The sequence below is a fragment of the Antechinus flavipes genome, chromosome 4, assembly GCF_016432865.1.
Source record: "Antechinus flavipes isolate AdamAnt ecotype Samford, QLD, Australia chromosome 4, AdamAnt_v2, whole genome shotgun sequence".
In the NCBI taxonomy this organism is placed as follows: Eukaryota; Metazoa; Chordata; class Mammalia; order Dasyuromorphia; family Dasyuridae; genus Antechinus; species Antechinus flavipes.
The window spans coordinates 403471109-403484806 of NC_067401.1; the positions used below are offsets into that span (position 1 = coordinate 403471109).

A 13698-nucleotide genomic window follows, 5' to 3' on the forward strand; every position below is an offset into this window, starting at 1 on the left:
TGAAACACATTCATTTTAATGGCCTTTGGGAAAATATTTTCACAAGTACTTCTTTATGTCTACTATATCTTTGGATTACAGAATGTAATTAGTTTTAATATTATTGTAAGACTATTTCATATCTAAGGAAATTGAATTGAGGTTCTGTGAGCAGTGTGGGAAATTATTTTGTGTAAAATTAAAGAAGTTATAAGATTCCTTTTTGTGGTTATTGAATTCTTTTTTTTTCCTCCTTTTTTTTTCCTTTCTTCCCCTACAGCTTTTTATGAACCATGTCCTACTAATGTGCATGTTGGGTATGCACATTTCTTTCCTAGCTATTATTGAGATAATGGTGTTGTTAGAAACTTATTGTTAGAAACTTTTTCAGCATAAAGCTATTTACTTTCCTCAAATTGACAATATAGACTAAACCAAGAGTACCTTAGAGTTTCAAATGCTCACTTCCATTTGCAATTTAGAAAACATTTTTAGAGCCTTTAGGAAAGGAAAAAATAGAAGAAATTGGTATTCTAAGCACAACTGAGTGTTGTCTTCAAATATATTCAACTGATTGTGTGGAGAATAAAGAGAATGGTGAGCCTTACTAATGAACAAATGGCAATTTCTCATATTATTGTTTAGAATTACAAGGACCTCAGAGAACATAATGAGATGGTAGCTAAGCCGAAATGAAGTGAGGTTGATGATTGCCTACACAAAATTATATTTGTGCTTTCATTTTGCAAGGCATTTTAAATAGGAGAAAATTTGACCTTGAGGGAACATCAAACATAGCAAATACATTTAAATAGGAAAAAAAAAATCCTCATAGTTTCACACAATTAATCAGCATCTTTTTTTATGCTTAAAGTTGAGGATTTTAATAGCAGCATTTATGTTTCATCACTGATTAGGTGGTCATTAAGTCGAAATATTCACACAAAAATGAAAATGAATCAATCTAGACAAAGATGATGTAGTATGGTGAATAAAATTGTAAACTTTATTCAGGAAAACCTATATTAAAATCCTGACTCTGGTTCTTAACTGTACTATCTAATTGTGATTAATTAAATGTCTTATTTGCTGTATAATTCAAGGTGTCTGAGTTTCAGAAAACTCTCTACTTAGTAATGGACAAGACTGGATTACTAGATGGATTTGCTATGCCAGTGATATGATGATTGTAAACAATAACAATTATCTTTTCTTTCCTATAATTTAAACCACAAAAATCTAAACTTCCAGTCTCCACAATTTAAGAAAAATGCTGAATCAAAACTATTGGGTAATTCAGTCTTATAATAACCATTTAACAAGTGTTTACTATGTGCCCTACACTGTGCTAAGCACTGATTATAAGTAAAAAAAAAAAAAGGCACTGTCCTTTAAGGAGCTTTTAAGTGATTAGGGCAAAAGATATTTAAATAAATAGAGAGTAGATTCAAATTACCTGAAAGGAGAAGGCTTTAGCAGATGGGAGGAGGCCTCCTTCAGAAGGTGGTATTTGAACTGAACCAAAGAAAGCCAGAAAAAATGAAGTGAGGAATCACAAGTCTAGATAAGGCAGACAGTTAGTGCACAATGTCAAATATGGAGTATTTTAACTTTCTGAAAACAAGTAGACCAGTGTACCTACATATTTGGAACGTAGAGAAAGACTAAGTTAGAGAAGATGTGTAAATGCAACAACAACAACAAAAAGGGTTTTCTATTGTATTCATTTGGAGTGGCTCATTGGAGAGAGTGATATAGTCAGAGCTATACTTTAGAAAAATCACCCTGGAATTATTGCTACTATTTTGTCTCTTTTAAATAGAGCACAAGATTCTTCACTTGTATCCAAAGCACAGACAAACTGAATTTCTAGATGGAGTTGAGAAAGAAGAAACTGAAAGAAATATGTTTAAATGACTTGTTCAGGGTCACACAGCTAATAAATGTCTCTGGCTGGATTTGAACTCAATTCTAGCTGACTCCAGGCTCAATACTCTCTCCACTGCATCACCTAAATCTCCTTATCCATATCCTTTGGTAGGAGATAGTTTGATAACCTCTAAAACCCCTCAAAATTGTGTCAGATAGCCTGTTTATATTTGTATCAGCTCTTTCAATTTATGTTTGAGACACATTTACACACATACAGACACACACATACACAGACACACATTTGTGTGCACATATGAACAACTAACTATACAGTACACATAGTATATAGATGTATACACATGAAAATTTTGTATATGTATACATATAGATGTATTCATACATGTGTGCCTCTTGACACCTACGCAAATATATAATGTATGTGTGTCACATGACTACATGAGGCAAATTGAAAATATCTGGGTTCTGGGATCTGTGAAATTTATCTGAATATTTATTTCATTTTAGTACACTTTGTCCTACCCCCAACCAAAAGGAAGTCCTTATCTCTGTGTTAAGTAATATGTATCATAGCCGTATCAGTGTTTTGTTTTTTGAGGAAAAAACATTTGTTTTTCTTAGACTTCACACTGAGCAGAATCTGCTTTAAGTCCCTAGCTCTCAGGAATCTACTTATTTTTCTGGTGTTTTTATCTCATGAAAAACACATTTCTCAGTCTCTCATCTCAGCAGGTATATAAGGTAGGTGTTGCTTCTTCTGTTTGGATATTGGTGTTTTCCTCATTAATACAGTCAGACCTAATCAACACTTACCACATTGTCATTTCCTGCTGCTCTCACTTCCTATAATAACATGAACCATAAACAAGTGGTAGTTGAAGCTGGAAATGAAATTTGGCCTTTAGGTTTGTTGGAAGGAAATTTCTTTGTAAATTTTGGTGTGCTGCATAAGAGTCATGTTGTTATCATCTTATTCTCATAGTTTTCAATGAGGTTTAGACAGAAACAATCCTGGGAGAAATCACCACCACCATCATCATCATCATTATCACTAACTCAGTTATTTAGAGCATGGTACTAATAGTGTCAGGGTAGTAGGTTGGAGTCATCATCCTCATCCTCATTGTAATTAGTATTTATATAGGACTGTCAGGTTTACAAGGTAGTTTACAAATAATACGTCATTTTACTCTTTTAACAATGCAGGGAAATAGGTATTATTATAATTTCTACTTTATAAATAGAAAACTGATGAAGAATGAGGTTTAAGTGATTTGCCCAGCATCATACAACTAGTGAATGTCAGAGGCATTATGTGAACTCAGGTCTTTCTGCATTTAAGTATAGCATTCTATCCTTTGTGCTCAATAGCTACCTTTTATTACTTTATTTTTAATATTTATGGATTGTTGCCAAGGTGGATAATATAACTGCTTTTTATTTTCCAATGTTTGTCTTAAGATATAACTTCCTATTCTGTAGGTTCACTGAAAGCATCTTCAGTACATCAGTGGCAGAGAGGATAAAAGATACAAGTATTTTATCTTATTCCAGCAAGATCTTAATCACCTTAGTCAGGACCATTTATATGAAAGTTTATTTTTTCTTTCTTTTTCCCTAGCACATGAAACTTGAACATTAAAAGCATTGTTTTTAAGTCCTCTTATTAATTGTGCAAAGATATTTGTTCTATGATAATTAACTTGTTCCAACACTGATTAATTTTCCAAGCTATTTTGAGGTTTGTATTTGTAGTATGAATATTTGTCAATCTATAAACAACAGTAAATTTCTAACTTATAATTCTCACCACCAGGTCATATCTTGCTAGTTATTTGTCAGGTACTAAATTTTTATAGTTTACAATGATGCATTCATTGCATTGTCTCTATTTTTTTTCCTTAGATGATGTATGCTTACCACAAAATCTAAATTCCTTAAGGATAATCCTTCCATAATTTATTATGGCAATGGCCTGGTCCAGAATTGCCATCATAAACTCCTTTCCTACAAACAAATCTGAATGACAGTCATTTTTTGGACAGTTCTTTGTCAACATAATAATAGCTGAGTTAATGTGAATGTTGCCCATGGAATGTCTTTTGTTTCTTCAACTTTGTTTCATAATAAGAGGCAAGCTGATTTTGGTTGTATTCACCAGATCAATAGGGTGTATCTCTTATCAACCTTTATTTTCCTTTGTTAAATTGATATTTATTTATACCCAAAATACTCCTATTTGTTAGATGTTCTAAGAATATTTATTATTCCTTTTTGAGATAGAAATATTAATCTTCTTTCATCTTCCTTAAAGTGGGATCCTATGTTTTGCTAATATTATTTGCTTTTGGGGAACCCCGCCCCCCTTCCCTGAAGAGCTCGAGTACCTCGGACTGGTAATTCAGTGCTTCTCACTCCACACTTCTGTCATAAGGTGTGCCAGCTTTCTCAGAAGACCATGCAGAGAGCCTCACGCCTCAAGCGGGAGCTGCACCTGTTAGCCACAGAGCCACCCCCGGGCATTACCTGCTGGCAGAACGCAAATCAAATGGATGATCTCCGAGCTCAGATTTTGGGTGGGATGAACACACCCTATGAAAAGGGTATTTTCAAGCTGGAAGTCTCCATTCCTGAGAGGTACCCTTTTGAACCTCCAAAGATACGCTTTTTGACTCCCATCTATCATCCTAACATTGACTCTGCAGGGAGGATCTGCCTGGATGTCCTCAAATTACCACCAAAAGGTGCTTGGAGACCATCCCTGAATATTTCCACTGTATTGACCTCCATCCAGCTGCTCATGTCAGAGCCCAACCCTGATGATCCCCTCATGGCTGACATATCCTCAGAGTTTAAGTACAACAAACCAACTTTCCTCAAGAATGCCAGAGAATGGACTGAGAAGCATGCTCGTCCAAGGGAAGAGTCAAAAGAGAATGAGGAGGTGGAAAATCTACCAGAACCCAGTAACCCCAGAGTTTCAGAAGTGCCACCGAAAAGAAAAGGCTCCAAGCTGGGGGGACCAGAGAAAAGACTTTGCTCTGATGTTTAAGGAGCCCATCCTGAGCTGTTGCAGCTGAGAGCATTCCGCTTCTGTCAAGGGCATTGATTGTGTCTCATCTTTTTGAATGTTTTTCTTGATCTTTAATGAGAGTTGGAATGGTTTTTCTCTTACAAAACAGGCCTTGTATATTTATGTATACTGCAGTAGACTAATTCTCTGAATGTAATTTGTTGTATTTATCTTGTACATATGTATTTTGAAACCTTTAACCTGAAAAATAAATAATCATTTAACATTGAAAAAAAATATTATTTGCTTTTGTAGTTTCAAAGTTTATTTGAAAGATAGCAAAGAGTTCTTTGTATATAGGGGAAGGGAGAAGAGAGAGTCCCGGATGAATTCCTATTTGATTATACTACAAAGTATGTAAAGGGAGGGGTAATGTAAAGTAAGAAAAATAAGAGAGTATCAGATTCTCTAGATTTCTCCAGATTCTTATGCATTCTGATCAAAGGAGTCTGAAATTTCTTAACTTGCTATTTTCTCCTGAACATTTTGAGTAAGTTCAAAATCTCATAGGAATTCAAGTCAAAGTCACTGATTAGTCCAATAGAAGTTCCTTGAATATATCAGATCAACTCATTTTATCTAATTTCTGATTTTAAAACTTCTAGGTCATTTGACTAACAAGATGGAGAATTAGGCTCCAATTTTCACAAACTCCCAAACTACTCCAAAATAGGAATCATTCTTGAGACAAAAGTAATTTCAGCTGCTTCCATGCTTTAAGTCAAAATGAATGCTAAGAAGATGAAAATCCCATGAAATAACGAGAGAATTTTAATCAATAACCTCTAAGACCCTCATTTGACGCCTTCCTTCCTACCATCATCATTTTGCCTGAGTTGTAAAAGCTTGCCCAAAAGCCTGCAATAAATCTCCACTTTACCCATTCTCAGACTCACCCTAGTCATGCAGAAAAACAAAAAGCTCACTCTGGATGGTACTGAAGAGGGGCTGAATTCTCTGTTGCAATAGTATTCATCTGTGGAACAGAGGGAATTGGGGCAGGTTACCATCATTTGCAGTATATGTAATGCTGTACTACACCTGAGGGAAAAGGAGTTGTTATCCAACCAATACCAGTTCTATCCCCCAGAAGACACTTGGGGAAGACACTGAGGTTCATAAAATACAAATTGCTTGATGTGGCAAGAGACTAAAAAAGGTCCAGTCTCCAGGGGGGAAATCATGTAACTAAATAGGAAGGAGTAAGAAAATAAGGAACAGGAGAATGTAGGAGAGAGAAAAAAAATTGGAAATTGTGGAAGATATGAAGTGGAAGAAAACTGATTAAAGATACTGAACATAAATGGATAAACGACTGGAAAGTGCAAGTGGTATGAGTGAGGAAAATAAAAAGCCCGATAACAGAAAATAACAAATTCTATTCTCAAAAGAAAGATAATGTCCTCATGTGTAAATACAAGAAGGGTTAAAGCATGTTGAAGGATTTTTGGCTGATGGGAAAAGAAGCAATTTTGTTAGTCTATTATATTACAGAATAATAAGAGAAAGTAGATGTGGATTTTGGTAAACAGATTCCAAGTCTGGTACTGAGGCAGATATAATAGTTATAGAAGACTCAAATTATGAAGATTTCTTTAGGAGTGCTCAATCTGCCAAAGCAGAGCAACTGACATCTTATACTTGCCTTAATGACAATATTGCTTCAAAAGAAGGAATAAGAAGGCACATTTGGCTGGAGAGTCTTTATATTGCTACTGTGTTGAAAGTAAAATTTTCTGTTTGGCATTTAAAGCACCCTACAGCCTGCCATTTACCTAACTTTTCAGATTTATCCATTACTCCTTTTCACATATTCCAAACAGCCTAGATTTCTTGCTGTTTCTTACATAGAAAACTCCATCTCCTATCTATGGCCCTTTGTACTAACTAATCACTATTCTTGGTAAGTACTTCTTCCTTATTTATACCTCTTAGAATTCCTTGAGTTTTAAATCTCATTATGTTATGGAAAGTATTTTTACTCAATTATAGGTTATGTTTAATGACTTCCCTTAAGATTCTGAATTTCAGGGATTCTGTGAAGATATTAAGGAATAAAGATTATTTTCTTCTGCCTATATTACTTCTGCCCTCTCCTTCCTCTTCCCTCATGTAAGATACTCTCCATAAAGAAACACTATTGAGTTCTGGTCTAAGATAGTTTCTGAGGTTCTAGTTCTAGACACTGGCCTACTTTTAAGAGGGCTAAAATCTTAAAAGTTAAATGGTTAAAAAGATTGAGGTTTTTGTTATTGTTTATTTGTTTTTAAAGCACTTTTAGTAACTTTGGTGGTTTAGGAAATATTTCCACAAATAACACTGACAGCTGGTTCAAAAAAAAGACATTAAAATCCATTGCCTCAGGAGGGTAATTATTATTAACCCACTCTCTTTTACTCCCCTACATAACCTGGAACCAACTTAATAGAATGCTCACTGGTAATTGGGTTTTTGTTGTTTTCTTAAACCATTCAGTGATTCCATGCAAGGTATATCCAAGGTAGTCTCTGTACAAGAGAGCCTCCACATCTGCCTGGGTTTTTTAATGGCAAAAGACTTATTATTTACCTTGTTATTTTTATTTTGTTCCCTTAGATTATACATGGAATAATAGGTATAATCATCTTCTATGAATGATAGTAGTTTTCAGGGTAGCAGGCTTAGGTAGAAGGTAAACTTTAATCATAGTCCCTTGTAGAGGGCTGAAACTCTTGAGCTGTTGCACCGAGGTCAGTTCAAGCTTAGGGCTTGTTACTGATTGGACAATATTCTATGAGCATAGGCTTGGACAATGGTCCTTCCCAATATCCTGTGCTGGCTTAATGATTGGTATATACAGAGGATTGTAGGAGGGACTAGGGGGTGGAGTAAGATTAGCCAGAGTCACATTCTTGGTGGTAGATGGGGGAGAAGGCAGTTGTGGACATTCTGCTTCTATCCAGTTCGATCCTGCGTCTAAAGACAGAAAATTAAGACTACCGACTTTTGCTTATCCTAACTTCAGCTGATTCTGGGTATGTCCTGGGATTTGTAGTCGTCACAGTCCCTGAAAGGACTTAGCCTAAGGAAAATGTGAGTCAAATGGTAGGGATTTTACTATTTGACTTTGGCTCCAGTTGAACAACTATCTTCTGTGAAATGAAGGACATCTATGAATGGAAAAAGATACAGGCTAATCATACAGAATACTCAACTTGTAGTTAGGAAGACCTCAATTTCTCTAACTATAAAGTAAGAATAATTATAGTTTTTGTACCTATCTCAAGGCATTATGTGGAGTTTGAGTAAAATGTTATAGAGAACACTTTGCAGATTTAAATTGTTATTAGGTGTAACAATCTCATGTAAAAATTAGTTTATTTTTAGTCTAATATGTAAATAAGCATACATACACAGTGAGTATTTTGGTATCTATTTTGTGGATATGTGCACATATTCAACACAAATGTGTATGGATACATAAACAGATATATATTTGCTTATTCATATACAATACACACATATATATACATATATATGTTTATATGTGTATATACAGACAGATATACACATATATACACTCACACAAATATAGTTCCTCAAATACAAATGAATTCCTCCTTTATTGTAATAGAACATCTTGTCTTAGATCAAAAATTAGCAATACAATTATAGTTGTTGCATGCCTTCAGAAGAAATTTTAACATTTGGGCAAGGATTTGACTATCTTCTTTAATTTATATTTAAATTTATGCTTAATCTTTGTCCAAAGTCACATTGGAAACATCTGAGTAAAGAAGCAATAGATTATGGTTTGTTTTGATGGATAATCACTGGGAAGGAAAAGGAGAAAAAGACTATAGTTTTTCTTGAACCTTCTTTCAGTCCCTAAATAGTTGATATTATTTATGGCATCAGCCTGAGTCTTCAGCTTCAAGATTCTTGTATGGACAATGTTATCCTTAATATTTCCTTTCTCTGATACAGATCAGCTCTATCTTCTATTTTTCCTCTCACTGGTTATCTCTGGGCAACTTTTTTTTTTTTTTCTGTTTCAAAAACTCTTGTCCCTATACTTCCCTTTCAAACTTTTTGACTTTCTGTCTGGTTTTCAAATAACTCTTCATTTTATTAGATCTTCAGGTCATGATCATATGCTTCATCCAATGACTTTGAGGGATTCAAGGCATTCTGTCCTTGTTCAGACACTGTTTTTATTGATTGATGTCATCAAGAACTACTCTTACCTAATCTACTCATTGTAAGTGAAGTGCAATAGTCAACTTAGCTCCACTGTTACATAAAAGTATTACTTTTTTTTAAAAATTTTATTTTACTTAATAATAACTTTGTATTGACAGAATCCATGCCAGGGTAATTTTTTACAACATTATCCCTTGCACTCGCTTATGTTTCATTTTTTCCCCTCCCTCCCTCCACCCCCCCCCCAAGATGGCAAGCAGTCCTATATATGTTAAATATGTTGCAGTATATCCTAGATATAATACATATTTGCAGAACAAAACAGTTCTCCTGTTGCACAGGGAGAATTGGATTCAGAAGGTAAAAATAACTCGGGAAGAAAATCAAAAATGCAAATAGTTCACATTCGTTTCTCAGTGTTCCTTCTTTGGGTATAGCTGTTTCTGTCCATCATTTATCCATTGAAACTCAGTTAGGTCTCTTTGTCATAGAAATCCACTTCCATCAGAATACATCCTCATACAATATCGTTGTCGAAGTGTATAATGATCTCCTGGTTCTGCTCATCTCACTTAGCATCATTCCATGTAGGTCTCTCCAAGCCTCTCTGTATTCATCCTGTTGGTCATTTCTTACAGAACAATAATATTCCATAACATTCATATACCACATTTACCCAGCCATTCTCCAATTGATGGGCATCCATTCATTTTCAATATTACTTTTTATATTAAGAGCAAGTTATAATAAATAGACAACCAATATTTGCACTGGTATTCAAAAAAAAATTAAAAACCTAAAGGAAAGTAGAATTGTTAAGGTAACTCTATTTTGAATCATAAGTAGTTTGTGAAAACTACTAGAATCATAGTAAATTTGTATTTAGGAAAGTCCCTTTAATAAATTGGAAATTAGTACCTATCTCACAGAGTTAATATGAGGCTCAAATATGATCCTCTTTGTAAAGTATTTGGTAGGTAGTAGAGCTAAGATGGCTGAATGAAACCCGGAAGCTGCTTGAGCTTTCCCAATTTCCCTCAAAAACCACATGAAACCAAGCCTCTAAACAGAGTCTGATGGAATGAAAACACTCTCCAGCTCAAAATAGATTAGAAAAACTTCAAGAAAGGTCAGTCGCACTAGAGTGAAAAAGGGAGTTTAGTCCAACTCAGAATCTGGAAAAGCAAGTGAGAGGGTTTTAATTATAACAGATCAGCAACTGAGACCATCAGTTCTGGCTCAGTAGTGGAACAGACAAGTAGGGAAGCCTCCATTTCCAACTCTAAAGGTAAATGAATTCTTGGAAATTAGGTTCTTTCCTACAGTAGGCAAAGCTACCCCTGTAAACACAAGATGTCCCTGTGCTCAAAGATAAATTTCAGAGCTGCATAGGAAGCTTGGAACAGTGCAGAGTTTATAAAAGTTTAAAAAGAAAAAAAGAAAGAAAAAATACCAAAAGAAAAGAAAAGAAAATGAGCAAGAAACAGAAAAGAACCTAGATCATAGAAAGCTACTATGGTGACAAGGCAGGACAAAATACAAATGCAGACAAGGACAGAATATCCAAGAAGAAATCTTAAAGAGTGATATGAATTGGTCTCAAGAATAATAAATCTTCTTAGAAGCCCTTCTTAGAAGGGCTTATAAAACACTTTAAGAGGCAAATAAGAAAGGTAAAAGAAAAAAAAAATGAGACAAGAAATGAGAGGTAAGCAAGAGGGAGGTAACAGCTTGGAAAAGTAAGGCCATTCCTTAAAAATTACAATTGGTCAAATGCCAAAAAAAAAAAAAAAAAAAAAATCCACTGAAGAAAACAATACCTTAAAAAAGTAGAATTGATCAAATGGAAAGAGAGATTAAAAAATCTGAAGAAAATCACACATCAAAAACTAGAATGGAGCAAATGGAAGGTAATTACTCTATGAGACATCAGGAATCAGTCAAGCAAACTAAACAAGAAGAAAAATGGAAGAAAATTTGAAATACTTCCTGACAAAAACAGCTGACCTGGAAAATAGATCGAGAAGAAACAATTTAAAAATCATTAGTCTACTGAAAGTCCATGACCAAAACAAGAGCCTATATAGCATTCTTCCAGAGATCATTAAGGAAAATTGTTCTGATATTCTAGAAACAGAAGGAGAAATAGTCACTGAAAGAATCCATCCATCACCTCTGCAAAGAAATCCTACAAGGAAAACTCCAGGGACCATTGTTGTGAAACTCCAGAAATACAATCTCAAGAAAAAAACACTGCAAGCAATCAGACAAAAGCAATTCAATTATCAAGGAGCTATAGTTAATATTACCCAGAATTTGACAGCTTCCAGAATAAAGAATCAGAGGGTCTGAAATATCATATTCCCAAAGGCAAATGACCTGGGGTTATAATTGAGAATTAACTCCTCAGTGAGACTCAGCAACATTATTTTCATGGGAGTTTCACCCATTTTTATTGAAAAAAAAAACATAACTAAAGAGAAAATTTAATCTTCAAACACAGGACTCAAGAGAAGAATAGAAAGGAAAACAGAAAAAAAACATATTTAAAAAAGTAAAAGTACATATTAAATTAAATAAATTTAAACTATTTACACACCTAGATGGGAAAATAATATCTATAACTCATGAGAATTTTATCTATGATTGAGGCAGTGAGAGGAGGGGCATAACATGGATGGAGGATGAAATAGTGAATGGACTCTGGTGAAATGATATCAAAGAAAAAAGACATTAAAAGGTAGGAAAAGGACTGCACTGGAAAAAGAGGAAAGGGAAGGTATAATGGGACAAATTTATCACATGCAGAGGCACAAAAGACCTATTCAACAGAGGGAAAGAAGGCAGGGGGAAAGTATTATTTGAAGCTTGATCTCAATAGTTTTGGCTCAAAGAGAGAATAACATTCATTCAGGGGGTGTAGAAATTTATCTTACCCAACAAAGAAGTGGAATGGGGAGGGAAGAGGAAAGAAAAGGAAGGGCTGGATAGAAAAGAGGACAGAAACACCAGTGAAAGGGGAAAGACAAGGGGGTAGGAGTGTTAGAAAATAGGGTAGATAGTGGATGAGGTGGGTTAAAAACCAAATATTAGTAAGGAGGGGCAGGGTGGAAAGAGAGAATAAAGTTATAAACAGAGAAGAATATAGGATGGAGGGAAATACACAGCTGATAATCATAATAATGAATATGAATGGAATGAACTCTACCATAAAATAGAATAAAACAGCAGAGTGGATTAAAAACAGAATCCTACATTATGTTGTATACAAGAAACATGTGAAACAGAGAGAGAGTTGGGTGGGGAGAGCCAAGATGGTGGAGTAAACTCAGAAACCTACTCAGACTCTCCCAGTTTACCTCAAAAACCACATGAAACCAAGGCTCTCAACAGAATCTGATGGAATGAGAATCCTTTCCAGTTCAAAGTAGACTGAAAACACTTCAAGAAAGTTCTGTCTCACTAGGGTGAAAAGGGTGTTCAGCCCAGGTCAGATAGATTCTGGGAAAGCCACTGAGAGAGTCTTAATCACAGCAAATCAGCAACTAAAACCCTCAATCTTGGCTCCGAAGAATTGCAAATCAGTGGGGCAGCCTCCAATCCCAGCTCAGATGGCAAATTCTGGTAATCCAGGCTGTTTCCTGAACAGAGGAGGCAAAACTACCCCCTACAAACACAAGGAGCTCCTGTGCTCAAAGCCAAGGTTCAGAGCTGCAGATGAATCTTAGGACAGTGACATCTTTGCCCCAGGAACAGAATTCCACCTAAAAAGAAAAAAAAAAGAGGAAATACCAAAAGACAAGGAAAGAAAATTAGCAAGAAACAGATAAGAACTTTGACCATAGAAAGCTACTATGTGATAGGGTAGACCAAAACACAAACTCAGAGGAGGACAAAATGTCCACAGAAGAAATCTCAAAGAGTGAGATAAATTAATATCAAGCTGAAACAGGCTTTGTGGAAATATTCATAAAAGACTTCAAAAGGCAAATAAAAGAGGTAGGTAAAAAAATGAGAAATGAGAGATATACATGAGAGAGTCAACATTTTGGAAAAGGAAGAAAAATGTTGTCTAGAGAAAACAATGACTTAAACAGTAGAATAAACCAAGTGGAAAAAAGAGATACAAAAATTAATTTAAGAAAATCACACATTAAGAAGTAGAATAGGGCAAGTGAAAGTTAATGACTTTGTGAGACAGCAAGAATCAGTCAAACAAACTAAAAAGAATAAAAAAAAAAGAGAAGAAAATGTGAAATACCTCATTAGAAAAACAGTCAACCTGGAAAATACATTCAGAAAAGACAATTTAAAAATTATTGATCTACCTAAAGACCATGACCAAAGAGCCTGAATAGCATTCTACAAGAGGTTATTAAGTAAAAGTACCTCAGTATTCTAGAAACAGAAGGGAAAACAGTCACTGAAAAAATCCATCATTCACCTCTGCAAAAAGATACCATAAGGAAAACCCCAAGAACCATTGTTGTGATACTGCAAAACTACAGTCTCAAGGAAAAAATTCAGCAAGCTGTCAGGCAAAAGCAATTCAGTTATCAAGGAGTCACAGTCAG

The 13698-nt window shown here is 34.9% G+C and overlaps 1 protein-coding gene across 1 annotated transcript; it reads left to right on the top strand.

Moving 5' to 3' along the window:
* The first annotated feature begins 4226 nt into the window (after positions 1-4226).
* Positions 4227-5179, top strand: LOC127562786 (ubiquitin-conjugating enzyme E2 T-like). Its single transcript, XM_051998760.1, has one exon. The coding sequence runs from the start codon at positions 4328-4330 to the stop codon at positions 4919-4921; it is 594 nt and encodes a 197-aa protein (XP_051854720.1). The 5' UTR covers positions 4227-4327; the 3' UTR covers positions 4922-5179.
* Positions 5180-13698: the final 8519 nt, after the last annotated feature.